Source organism: Neocloeon triangulifer, unplaced genomic scaffold (genome assembly GCF_031216515.1).
Source record: "Neocloeon triangulifer isolate White Clay Creek 2 clone unplaced genomic scaffold, ASM3121651v1 ptg000014l, whole genome shotgun sequence".
In the NCBI taxonomy this organism is placed as follows: Eukaryota; Metazoa; Arthropoda; class Insecta; order Ephemeroptera; family Baetidae; genus Neocloeon; species Neocloeon triangulifer.
In genome coordinates, this window is record NW_026775556.1 from 6,967,458 (window position 1) to 6,981,355 (window position 13,898).

At 38.2% G+C, this 13,898-nt stretch overlaps 3 protein-coding genes across 3 annotated transcripts; all 3 read left to right on the top strand.

Moving 5' to 3' along the window:
* On the top strand, positions 1–7,071 carry LOC132201617 (uncharacterized). The gene is made up of 6 exons (XM_059627916.1): positions 1–12; positions 1,272–2,046; positions 2,491–2,495; positions 3,426–3,755; positions 5,937–6,245; positions 6,376–7,071. Exons 1-6 carry the CDS (start codon positions 1–3, stop codon positions 6,895–6,897), a joined length of 1,953 nt encoding a protein of 650 aa, XP_059483899.1. The 3' UTR covers positions 6,898–7,071.
* Positions 2,908–4,016, top strand: LOC132200967 (uncharacterized). Its single transcript, XM_059626796.1, has 2 exons — positions 2,908–3,238; positions 3,426–4,016. Exons 1-2 carry the CDS (start codon positions 3,224–3,226, stop codon positions 3,837–3,839), a joined length of 429 nt encoding a protein of 142 aa, XP_059482779.1. The 5' UTR covers positions 2,908–3,223; the 3' UTR covers positions 3,840–4,016.
* Positions 7,072–9,453: 2,382 nt separating the features above from the next.
* On the top strand, positions 9,454–10,665 carry LOC132200962 (uncharacterized). The gene is made up of 2 exons (XM_059626790.1): positions 9,454–9,600; positions 9,657–10,665. The coding sequence occupies exons 1-2, from the start codon at positions 9,583–9,585 to the stop codon at positions 10,578–10,580; spliced, it is 942 nt and encodes a 313-aa protein (XP_059482773.1). The 5' UTR covers positions 9,454–9,582; the 3' UTR covers positions 10,581–10,665.
* Positions 10,666–13,898: the final 3,233 nt, after the last annotated feature.

Sequence of the window (13,898 nt, forward strand, 5' to 3'; positions counted from 1 at the left end):
ATGAAGACACTGGTGAGTACCAAAAATTACATTAATTTAAATCAAGCTTCAAATAAGCTAAATAGCTCATCTTTTTAATCTATAAATGGTATATAGAATTGAAAAAACTAATTATTCTTAGAGTTCTTACTCAGGAGGGAAATATTACAAATTTTTTATCCAAATATTAGGTAAAGTTTTAGCACATTAATTGATATGAAAGAAAAATACCTTCATTGACAGATATTTTTTATTAATTAAAAAAAATAATTAATTTCTATATCTACAGTGCATATATTAAAAATAATTGTTAATTTGCAAAATTCTTATGTAACATATTCTTTTTTTTCCGCGTTTCATAAGCGACCAGCATAATCGTTAAAACGGTGTCACAAACGCTCGATTTCTGAATGGCAAAATGAGTTCGCCCCGGGGGATCAGCTGAGCCCGACCTGCAATTTCTCCGCGGAAACAGGTTGCGCGATTAGTTTAATTGATCATTTGTAGTGTCCATAAAAATGATGCATTAATTACGCAAGCTGATAACGATTTCGTACATAACACAGATTAAATGACTTCAACAAGTCAAAACCATTGACCATAATGTTATTTCAGCATGAACAAACTTTCGCTGATGAGGGCTTAATTTAATTCAAAAACTTTCGATCTTACTTCTCGATTTGTATTTTCTGGAATTTTAATGTTTATTTTTTGCACAAAAAGTGAGAGTAACTTGCTGATTAAAATAGAGAGGTTAGGTCAAGAGTAACTTGCACTCTACTTTCAAACACTAAATTCGAGCGTTCAATTCTCCGGAAATAAAACGCGTTTAGCGGGGCGGTGTGTGAAAAAAGGAAAGGACCCTCCGCGTCAGATCACAATGGGCGTTCGTGTCGATAATAGTAAGATGTGAGCTAAGAGTGCGACTTCCAGAAGAACAGGTCTTTGTTTGAAAGTGCGGTGATCTCGATATTATCATAACGAAAGCATGCATCAAAATCATAATTGGCGTGTTCACACTTGACTTCTCACGCGTATTGATATTGATTAAAGGAAGCAGCGAACAAGTATATAAATCATAAAATTCAATTGAATGTTATTTAGGAAATAAATGATGTGGTATTAAATTTGGATTTTTTTTTTTTGCATAAAAATTACAAGTTTTAGAGAAAAAATTGCTAACGCATAGCCTTATATTCATTTATAATTAAATAATATTTTATTGAGTATTTAATTAATTAATTTCATTAAAAAAATATAGAGATTAAAAAATAATTATTTGATTTTTACAGGTCTGCGTTCTGCTCCTGGCCTCAGCAGTGTTTGCTGAGGACGCCAAGGATGAGAAGAAGACCGAGAAGAGAGGTCTGGGTGGTTTGGGCTACGGCTATGGTGGACTTGGAAGCTACGGTGGAAGCCTGGGAGGCTACGGAGGTGGACTCGGAGGATATGGCGGCAGCCTAGGAGGTCACGGCGGCAGCTTGGGAGGTTACGGTGGCAGTCTCGGAGGCTACGGGCTCGGAGGCGGCTACGGTCTTGGAGGATCCAGCCTGGGACTTGGATCTTCCTCCGGTTTGGGACTTGGAAGCTCTGGACTTGGTCTGGGCGGTTCTGGACTTGGAGGAGGCTACGGCTACGGCCGTTCCGAGCGCATTTCTGGCATCACCATCCACCGCGAGGTCGGCGTGCCCGTTCCTCACCCCGTGCCCGTTCCCGTCGTGAAGAGGGTGCCCGTTGCCGTTCCTCACCCCGTTGCTGTGCCCGTCGACAGGCCCTACCCCGTCCACATTCCCGTCAAGGTCCCTGTCCCCGTAGAAAAGCCCGTGCCCTACCCCGTTGAGAAGCCTGTGCCCTACCCCGTCCATGTTCCTTACAAGGTCGCCGTGCCCCACCCTGTCGCCGTTCCTGTTGCCAAGCCTGTGCCCTACCCCGTCCAAGTGCCTTACAAAGTCGCCGTGCCCCAGCCGTACCCTGTTGAAAAGCCCGTGCCCGTTTATATCAAGGGAGGCCACCAAGACTCCTACGACTTGGGAAGCTACGGCAACTATGGCTCCTACGGCAACTATGGCTCATCCTACTAAAGCTCAATGGGCCTCTCTTCTCAAACAAAATCCTTTTGTTGCGCAAATGTGATCTGAAATTTGATTGTTTTTATATTTTGTGTGTAGAATAAAGATTTTTTTAATTTAAAAAGAAAATTGACTGAATTAAATTTTATTTCAATAAACCTCTACGATTATTTCAATTTTTCTCTCTCCAGTGTCAAAACATTCAAAATTTTATTAGGAGAATAATGTATTTTTTGGTATATAGTCAAATTAAGTCCTTTAAACAGTATTAATAAATTTTTAATTTAGAAGACGATTGAAAAATTTAACCATCGTTGTTTTGGCTATCCCAAAATGGAACAAGGCCGGAATAAGGTCCTTAAGAGAAATTTAAGTAATTTTTATTTCATGTATGCTGCGTATTGTTGTGATAAATTTTAAATTTTTCTTAAGCATTAAAAAGCCTTGGTAATAACCCATAGCACACACCTTTGAAAGGTTTTTATGCCTCCAGAACTAACACGCGCATTTTCATTGTTAAATTTAATTGCCATCTTCCTGACACGCAACCCAGAGATGTCAGTCTAGTATTTCTTATTCCATTTTTGCTTTCTCAAAGTATTTACTTCTAAAACCAGTTTTGCTTTCTATTCAACAGTAACAATATGCCATATTATACTTTAGAATAATGCCATATTATCCAATTGTTGTAACAATGCCAGAGAATATTTTGAGCTGTGCAATTAAAAATTTTGCTAAAATTAAAGGTTTTATTTTGATCGATTGAGATTCTATTGTCTTAATTCAATTAGAATCACAAATATTTCAGACAATCTTAAAATTACCTTTATACGCTGCCAAAGAATTTTTACGATTAAATTCATTTTAAACATTATTTTTAAAAAAAAGCAACCTTATTAATTTCTGTTGCAGCAGAGGCATTGAAGGATTTTGCCTTTGTTACTTTGAATTAAACTGTATTTGTCTTCCTCGCGTGCATTCCAAATCTACAAGGGTATCAGCGGCAAAAAGTGTAATTTTGGAGAATTATTAGAGTTAGAGCGTGATTATATTTTCCGGGTTGACAAAAATAAGAACACGCACACAAAAAGATTAAAAACGTATATTGCGAAAAAGGTATAAAGGCTTGTGAAAAATCCCTACACTGTTTATTTCTTTCCGGCTATCAAAGCAGGATGATCAAGTGCTTGGTATGTATACAATAATTCATTATTATTAAAGGTAAAGGTCAGAAATAAATTTTTTTAGCAGGAAGTTCACTTTTGTGCACTATTTATATTATTTTATTGGTGAGAAAAGTTTTTCTTCCTAGAGACTCTTTACTATAATGCAACAATTTTTTGCACAACATGATTTACACATTTAAAATAATTTTAGCTTTTGTTGGCCTTAATCTGTGCGGCATGTGCATCGTCCGAAAACTGCGTTTATGACGAAGAAGCTCGAACGGAACCCACAACCAGTTCATCCCTGGATAAAAGGACGAGGAGGTCGTCTGAACCTGAGGTGACCATTCCGAAAAAGAAACTTTGTCCGCCAAAAGGAATAAACAATAGGCTTGGCAACGACCGTCCAGTGGAAGTATTTTACACTCTGCGCGGCTTCTACCCTCACTACCCTGGTGTGCCAACTCTAATTAGGGCAAGCACGCCAATTATCAATCCACCCATTGTGAACCAACCGATCGCCAATCCCTATGCTCTTAATGTGCCGCATTTCTACCCAGCGGTGCCCTTTTATGGGCATGGACAGCCTCTGCATTACGGGCTGCCATACTATGGCCATCGATGATTTATTATGATGAATTGTCATATTTTATGAGCCTAGAAATTTTTGCTTTCATCAAATTATAAAAAATCTTGAATTTTGTTTTCTTTTAAAGGCTGTCAAAATACATTTTTCTCTTTTATCTACAAAATGTGAAGCAAAAAATAATGTATACCAACCTGTTGATAAAATTTTGATTGGAGCTAACTTTTTTCGTTTCTTTCTTTCAAAATTCCCTCCACTATATAATGGGGATATTATCATATTATATTATTACCAACTCAAATTATATTCAATTAATACGTAATTATATTACTTTGCGTGTATTCCTAAAATCTACAAGGTTATCAGGGGTGTAATTCTAATTAGTTTTTTACATTAAAATGTGCTATTTTATCAGGGTTTCCAAATGAGGAAGCGCACAGCCAGAGTAACACGCGAGTTTATTAATAGAGTGTCAATAAAAATTATCTAACGTGTATGGAAGAAAGCATCGCGAGACTACACTGACAAGTGGAGCACTCAAACGATAGATGACGGCACATAAATCAAAGCTGCAGTCTGAGAGAAATTTTCCTGCTGCTGATGTCTTTTATTCAACAAGAGCGGAGTGTGGCTTTTAAATTGAATGAGCGCCTCATAAACGCCTTAATCCAATAAAATAGTAAAGTATGACCAAAAATTCAAAATTAGAAAACAACAAAGTTAATGAGGATGTTTCAGAATATTATGGATAAGCCGGGATAAGCATATTACAATATATTATATTTTTTTTTTTTTAAATATTTTTCATTTGAAAGTTGATTAAAATACCTCCGAACTGACTTAAAAATGGTTTATTCACCAAAATATTGGCCATTCATCATTTATTGTTCACAGTATACTGTATATATATTATTTATTATTAATAGCTGAAGTTTATCCCCGTTTGTACTTTAGGACCATGTAAAAAAAATAGGAATGAGGTCACTTCAAATTTTGTTTGCTTTTAATCGAATACATATATAACTATAAAAAATAACTATATAATTAGTATTTTATTGTGGACAACTTAAATGCATCAAAGTTGCTCAAGTGACAAACAAGGTACTTTGCTATTGTCACACAATTGATATAACAATTAATGTGCAAAATGCACAATCATGGCTGCAAGCGCCATTCATTATATTTCCCTTTTTCATCCACTGAATCACTAAAGGGAATGAAAAAAAATACTTTTAACAAAAATGCTTGCCAATGTTGGTATTAAATCTTGATAAGTGTAAAAGCTCATATAAAACTGAAAAAAATACTGTTTTTTTTTTGCTTATTTTATTTTTATTGTTTGAAGTTATGAGATTAATTGTCTTAATTTATCATCAGCTAATTTTATTATTATTTTTTTTTTGTTATTTAAATGGAAAGAATTGTTCGTCAGCCTTTTAAAACATTACATCTGAAATAAGTAATTTTCTGGAGTTCACAGGGTAGATTCACAATATTCACACGCAAACAAAATCCTTTTTCTTAAAAGTTTCATTAAAAATTCATGTTATATTTTAAGGGCTTACACATTATATAATTATGAAATGAAATTAATAAACAAACAATTTATTAAATTTTTGAAAAAATTGGAATGTGTTGGCTGCCGAATTCTAAACGCGATTAGACAGTTTTTAAATTAAAATTTGTTGAATTTGTAAGAATCTTTACCAGGTAGTTGAAAGATAAATTGATTGCAAACGCCGCTTATCTTTCCATGAAAACTCTGCTGATTTTTGTGCAAAGACAAGTTAATTGCTGTGGAAAAGGAGAAAATACTCTCTAATTAAATTTCCACGATATGGCTTTGATGAAAACAGACAATTTCGGCTGCTGGTGCGCGCCACAGGCTGATGAGCATGCATCTCTCTTGCTGAATCAGTGCAGCTGCCGTCGATTGACGGATGGATGCATACTTTCTGCGCACAAATTGCGCCGGTGGAGAGGGCGACAAAGGAAGATAGGCCCTATAAAAAGAGCGGACATTGCCGCAAATGGTCATCCAGTCCGTCCAAACCATACAGAGGATCATGAGAATCTTGGTCCGTCCGCCTCAAACCTTCCGGAATTTCAAAAACTAATTTCGTTTCGTTTTTGCAGGTATGCACTTTGGCCGTTCTGGCGGTGGCTCTGGCCGCTGAAAAGCAACCCGAGAAGCGTGGAGTTGACTATGGTGGTGGCGCCGAACTTGGGGCAGACTACTCCGGAGGCCTGGGAGGCGGTTCCGGAGGCGGTGGCCATGGAGGCGGTTCAGGAGGTGGCGGACACGGAGATCTGGGAGGTGGATTTGGAGGCGGCTCAGGAGGCGGCGGCGGCGGACACGGAGGAGACGGTGGTGGAGAGTTCGGTGGTGGTGCCATCGGAGGTGATGGCGGCGAAGGACTCGATGATGGCACCGGACACGCCAAGGTAATTAATTCAGTTCTTGAACATTAAAATATTTATTTCAATATTAAATTTTACTATTTAAGAAGTTAAAACAATATTATTTGAAGCTTAAGAAATTTGCTTAAATATAAATTTTTATCATTTTGAACAGGTTCAGGGCATCACCATTCATAAGGTGATCAAAATCCCCATTCACCAACCGGTGGCAGTTCCTCAGATCCGCAAGATCCCCGTTCACATTCCCCACCCTGTGCCCTACCCCGTCGACAAGCCGTACCACGTCCAGATTCCCAGGCCCTACCCCGTCCATATTGAGAAGCCAGTTCCCTACCCCATTGAGCGACCTGTGCCCTACCCTGTGTACGTCAACGTCAAGGTTCCCCTGCACCACGACATCCCCGTCCCCATCAAGAAGAACGTGCCCATCCCCGTTCAGAAGCCCGTTCCTTTCCCGGTGCACAAGCCTGTGCCCATCCACAAACCTATCCCGATCGTCGTCAGTCTGGACAAGGCCCCCTCTGGTGGACACGGAAGCAGCGGAGGTGACTCTGGATTTGGAGGCGGCTCAGGAGGTTACGGAGGCGGTTACGGTGGTGGAGCTGGAGGCGGCTATGGTGGTGGCTCTGGAGGCGGCTACAGCAGCGGAGGCGATTCCGGCTGGAAGGGCAAATAAGCCTTGAGAAAAAAGGCCCGCCAGTGGTTGGCCCAAAACACCCAAAGTTCCCAATGCTACTTGTAAGACTTAAATGTAGAAATCTGAAATTTTTCTGTTTTCCATAATGCTGCAAATTGTGAATTTGCATTGTCTGTGAATCGAATGAAAAATAAAGAATTGTGATATCTCAAATTTTAACATTTCATTTCTTAAAATAAATCGTCACTCAAATTTCAAATCAAAGAATTAAACAACAAATAACATGGACGGTTTTGCTATAAAAAAGTAAAATTTATTGATTGAAAAATTACTTTCAATTTTACCACCTATACCATTTTTAAATTTATTTAAATTCTCATTAAAATAAGCTCTTTTTTGCTGATATCTCATGAAAGCATCAGCGCGAAGAATCAAGAATAGAACTCGTCGCTGAGAGTGACAAAAACAACAATGCGAAACAAACGCCAATTATATTATCAGTTGAAAAGCTCTCGGGAGGCGAAAGTGTCCAAAGCGGTACTGAATGACGCATATTATGAGGAGTCACGCTGCTCAAGCCGTTGTCCGGCTGAGACCACCGACACAACAAAGGACCATACATTAGAAAATAGCTCAAAATATAATACTGCAGTAAAGCACACACAAAGCAAATTAGTCGTGCTTTCTTTTTCTTTGACTGCTACGGAAGGCCTAAAGAATGTTCTGGATAATTAATTCAATTTTATTGACGAGACCTTTTTAAATTTGATCAGTTTTGCATGTTAGATGGTTCAACTTTTCCTTGCAAAAAAGTCAGTAGGCGTAAAAATTGTGGCTTTGGAAAGAATGGGAATTCCCGGCTGACTTCTCTCTTTTGCATTTGCATTGATGCCTTGCGGGAGATGGAAAGAAAAACGGACTCGCGCGCTTCCTAATAATCTGCACTGCTTGCTTTGTTCCATTGTCAGAAGAAATTGAGTTTGGAGCAATAAATTCTGCTAGTGGAGCTGGACTAAACTTTCATTGTGTGCGCGAAAAGTAATGTGTCCCTTCACTGCGAAATCGAACAAGCGTTTTTTTTTTTGCAGACGCGCTAAAAGCGATCCGGGCGCAATTGTAGACGTGCTAATAAGACTGATCACCCACTATGACCATCAAAGCGTGAATTTGCTTTAAATTGGCTCTCGTACGGTCAACTGCATTTAGCAATTAAAATCGATTAATTGGATTTTACGAGTGAGCGACTTAGTCACATGCCCAAAAGCTTAATCAAACCCATTTGACATAAAATTCAGATCTGCAGTTATTTATTTTATTTAACTTTTCACTACTGATGATATCTATAAATTCTCATCATTTTTTTTATTTTGCATTAATATATTTTTTCATAACAAGTTTTTGAGTACAAGCAAGTAATTTAGTATCCGAAAACGCGCATTGGAACACAAAGACATTAATATTAATTTAATTTAGAAAATTTAAATGCTTTCACCTATATAATTATAACAGATTTGATCATTTTCATTTTGGGTAAAGAATAATTTTTATTACTATTCATATATTATTAGTATTTATTCTACGCAAGTCAATAAAAAAAAAATATATTGAAATGGAAAAATGGGCCAAAAAGGGAATCACAACTATAAGCAGAGATCTGCTAAAACGCCCGACATTAAAAGATACACGGCCACCGCGGTGATCCCACATAACTATGAATCGCAAATTTTATCAAGTAATTAAAATGTTATTGAATTTTATCCGTTGGCGTCTTAATGTTAATTAATATAAACAAAAATTAATTTAAATAACTAATTTCTAATAATAAAATCATTCTATTTCTATTACCTAAAATTTTGTCTGCCTTCTATAACCGCCTATTGCTTGTGAAATTATTACACTCTGATTTTAAAATATGACTGGCAGGACTGGCTCCAATCAAAATAATGATTCTAATGCTTTTTATTTTGGAGAGAGGGGTGGAATATTATAGTATCACGTTATAAATTATAATGTTCCAAGTTTATATTATACAAAAAATTTTAAATCAGAAATTATAATTATATATATTGAATTAAAGAAATGTAATTATTATTATTATTACAAAACTGCTATATTTATAAATTGTCAAAATGAAAATTTTGAATGCTTGTTTATATTTATTAAGACTTATTGTAACACAATTTATTCCACCCGTACATATGTCAGGTATGCTGGTTAATGCTTGCAGTTCATGTAAAATAAGATTTAACGGTCTAAAATTACAATACAAAGTACATATGCACTGCATGATGTGTGAAAACCTTAAAAGTAAAAGTATTTTTGAACAGGTGCATGCACGAGCACTTCCTGAAAAACTTAAATAGGTGCATTTGTGAGGCTCTTTTTTACTGTCATCGCAGGTTTTTTTGCGAGAACCGAGAAGTGTCTCCTTTAGAAACGCCCGTCAGATATCGAGGATACGCGCAAAAAAGCGTCCATATACAAAGTAATGCAGTTGGTCGAGTGAAGGGTCAGGGAGAGAAAGGACCGCTAGATATGCATAGAATGGTGGCGGAGGAGAGCTCCGTCACTTCTTGAGACGCCTCGACGGGCGTACACACAACAAAAAACAATGACCAAAAAGCGCGGACCACTGAAGATTCCTTCCGATTCTTCTGCGGAGAAGCGAAAGGCGGCGTTGGTATATAAGATGGGGACCTTGGCATTGCCAGACACACATCTTCCATGGCTCGAACCATCCAGGTAAAGCAGCTCCTCCAATTCTAACACCTGAAAAACTAAACTAATTTAAATTTCAGACCTCGTCTCTCCTCCTGGCCGCCTGCCTGGTGCTGGTGGCCGCCGATGCTACCAACGATGACCACCAGCCAGACAAAAGAGGAATCGTGGCCAGCAACTATGGAGGCGGCAGCGACAACTCGGCTAGCAGCTACGGCAGCTACGGAGGCGGCTACGGCGGAGGCGCTTCTGAGGGCGGCTACGGCGGCGGCGGCGCTGGTACTGGAGGCGGCAGCGACTATGGTGGCCACGGAGGCGCCGCGACCAGCGTGGCCTCCAGCGGACACAGTGCTGGCGGCCTGAGTGGGTCCTTCGGAGGCCATGGTGACATCGGAGGCGGCGGTCAAGCGTTGGATTTGTCTTCCCTAGGCGGCCACGGAGGTGGTAGTCTTGGAGGCCATGGGGGCGGACTTGGAGGCGGCTTCGGAGGTGGATTCAGCAGCCACGGGGGTGGATTTGGAGGCCAAGGATATGGAGGTGGCTACGGAGGCAGCTCCGGAGGCGGCTATGAAGGCGGCCAGGAAGGCGGCTACGAAGGTGGCCACGGAGGAGCGGCCAAGATCATCCGCGTGCCCCACCCTGTGCAAGTCCCTGTTGTGAAATACGTCAAAGTTCCCTACCCGATTCGCATTCCTCAGCCCTACCCTGTTCCTTACGAAGTCACGAAGACCGTCGAAGTCCCCAAGGCCGTTCCTTTTGTCGTTGACAGGCCGTACGCCGTCCGCGTCCCTCACCCCTATCCCGTGCCAGTGCCCAAGATCGTCAAGATCAGCGTACCTCATCACGTTCCCATCGAAGTGCCCAAGCCAGTCCACATTCGCGTTCCTCATCCCATCGTGATCACCAAGAGCTACGGAGGCGGCGGTGGTCACGGAGGTGGATATGGAGGCGGCCATGGCGGTGGCGGCTATGGAGGCAAGAGCGGAGGCGGTGGATGGAAATAACAAGTCATGCAAGAGAGTCAACCTTTTAATTTTTAAGACCATGTTCCTCGGGGTTTGATTTTTGTAACAAAAAATAAATACACCCTTTTTGTTAAACAAAATCTTTTATTTTAACCAGGCCTTTGATCTCTAAAGTTTAAAACATTCAGATTTTATTCTGATCATGCAATGGTAAATAAAATCGCTTTTTGTAAAAGTTTAAATAGTAATAGTGATAAAAGTAATCTATGTCCTAAATCGATTGGCAATTGCTTAAGAAGCACTTTCAAGTCCGCAACAATGTACAGGCTTATTCAAAGCGTTAAATCAAGGCAAAACAGCAATAGAAGACAGTAAAGGTTTTGTATTTTTTACAATTTAAAATCAACTTTTCCGTTTTCAAGCAGAGTTAGTGCTGCTCTTTTCATCGATTTGTTCCGTCAATTGGAGGACATTACTTGCAAAAATTGCAGTATTTGTGTGAAATAATTCAGCAAGCGCCCAAGCTAACAAGGGATTTTAGATTTGTAAATCATATTATACTGATGCAGATGATAAAGTATTGATTATAAATAAAAATTAGTGCTGATAGTAAATTTGTTTGATCGCTCATGTCATAACTGAAGTCAAGCTTTCAATATGAATAATAATATAATTAAGGAACACAAAAAATACTATTTTATTCATAAATATAATTTTTAATTTTAGGTCTTTGCTTCAAAATTTATTTATAAGAGTAATAAAATAGTGCATACTATATTTTGCTATTTCTTCTATTTTATTAAAATTTGTTTCCTTCCATTGCCGCTGGAGGAAAAACAACTCCAGCGAAACAATGTAAATTTATTACTAATACAATATTTTAAATTATTATATGAGAGGCTTTAAATAAAAAAGAAAATGAATGTTCTGACTGCTTATTTGAAGGACGCAATCGACTATACACATAAAAAACCTCTTTTTTAATCCCAATTAAAAGGATTCGTCCAAGTATTTCTTTATTCACAACTGACTCAATTTGTTCCAATTGTTCTTCAGTAAATGGCCGCTATTAAATATTGAAAGTACCTTTTACTCCGCAAAAAGTGCATGTTAAAGCTTTCAAACTGCTTAAAAAAAATCATGCTCTCATTGCAGCTTCATTAATGGGTTCACGTCCTCTCGCCTGCTTTTGCTGCTATAAATGCAATTTCTCACGATAAGAAAGCCGCTCAACTCGTTGGGATTCCCATTGCATTTTTTACTATTATATAAAATAGCTTCAGTTGAGTGGTAGGAAACTGTCCAGAGTTGAAACTGTCCAGGGGTTGAAACCGTCCAAAAGATGGAGGATTTACAAAAAACACACCCTTATATGGGGAGGAGTGAATTGTGAGGGCATGACCAAGAAAAGTGAGAAATGGAATCGTATATAATATATTTTGAGAGGGACAAATAATCGATTGCAATGATGTAATTATTTGTATCTTTTAATGCTCTCAATATTGGACAGTTTCCACCATTGAGTTGAAACTCTCCAGGGTTAGAAGTGGCACCGCTGTCGCTGGACAGTTTCACCTTCTGGGCAGTTTCAACTTGTAAATAATGCTGCTAATTGTTATATTCCAGTACTGGACAGTTTCCACCGTTGCGTTGAAACTCTCCACGTTTACAAGCGGCAACACTGCCGCTGGACAGTTTCACCTTCTGGAGAGTTTCAACTCTTGACTATTATCAATCAGGTATATTTTCTTGGACAGATTCACCCCTCTGCTACTCCCAGAATATAAATTGAGTGATATTTCGGTGACATATTTGGGTGATCTCGTTCCCATATATCCCTTATGGTTTATGGTGCTGACGCGGGGGCGGGCTTATTCAGGGACTTCAGGGTGCAAAAAGTTTCAGGTATTGTCAAAAGGAGATGCTTGGTGGGGCGTAACGCAGTTTCTTAACTATGAGTAAAGCATTAAATTTTATACAAGCAAAATTTGAAAATTACCATATAAATATGAGGTTGCAACTAATATTGTGAATATAATCAAAAAAGGGTGAAACGTGGTGTTTTCTGAAAACTTAACAAGAAATTTGGATTTTTATGTTTGGGAAATACCTGCCATAAAAACATTATGCATGCTTATATTTTTTAATAATAAAACGAGATTGATTTCAATCCCACTCAAATTAAAAAGCTGAGGCCTATTAATTACTTTATTGTGAATTATTTTACATTCCGTTGCGTTTACATAAATTGGTTTAGTTAAAAATCACTGAAGGGCTTTAGGTTCACTATTAATAGTCTCGTAGATTTTCTCTCCCGCGGCAAATAAAGGTTTAATTATAAATGAAGTATCCAAAATTTGTATACGTCTCTGAGTAAGAAATCTGTAATTTTGTTGTGCCTGAGCAAAGGTGGCAAAGCAGCTCATTCAACCCTTTGTATTATTTGTTGTTTGCGACCTATTTCTTGCTCCAAGGGGAGGTTGTGAGCGAGCCAGAAATGCAGTCGATGAGGCATATAGGCGCACACAAAGGAAACAATAAAAATAGCCCAAGGGTTCCTGCGCTGAGCGAAAAAGATCTTCCAGGAGAGGCAGTAAAAGGAAGAAAAATCTTTTTCGTCTCTCCTGCGGTCTGTGGAATCAGCTGATTGCTGCAAAAATCCATTTCTGTTTTTAATTATTTGCAATTGTTCTTAACGCAGCAAAATTATAAAACGTGCATCATTAAATTCTAAATAAATATTTTTACTTTGCCTGTTTTTCTCAAATTTTTCATAATATTTAAAGTGTCATTAAAATTAAAAAATGTGGATATTTGATAAATTTTTGAAAAAAGTTTCTTTTACTATCCAGAGACGTTTATTCTAGAATGGTAAACGTTTTGTTTGTAAAATTCTGACCAGCAGTTTTCTTAATAACACGCTCAATAGTTTTCCATTTTTGACGCGTTTTTTTTCACTTCGAATTTAATATTAAAAAAACAAAAAGGGTTATAAATTGCTCTGCAACAGAATTTTGTGCGCAAATATGTGCCACATATCTGGAATTTTTGAAACATTTTTTGGTACAAAAGAAAGTACAGAATTCAGCAAAATATGCTAATTTTTTAAGTTTTTTTCTTAATAACTTGCTCGCGTTGACAACGAATTTTTTCAAAAAATTTGTAGACGTAGATAGGGCAAAAATGAAAACATCCATAAAATTTGGAGCTCACTGCTTTAATGGGAGATGAGAAATCAGCAATTAATACATTTGTCACGCCCAATTTTAGCGGCGCGAAAAAGCAGCCGTACGCTTATAGCATAGTGAAGCCGAGATTTTAGATCACTTGGAAGCGAGAATTCAAATTTTTATAACT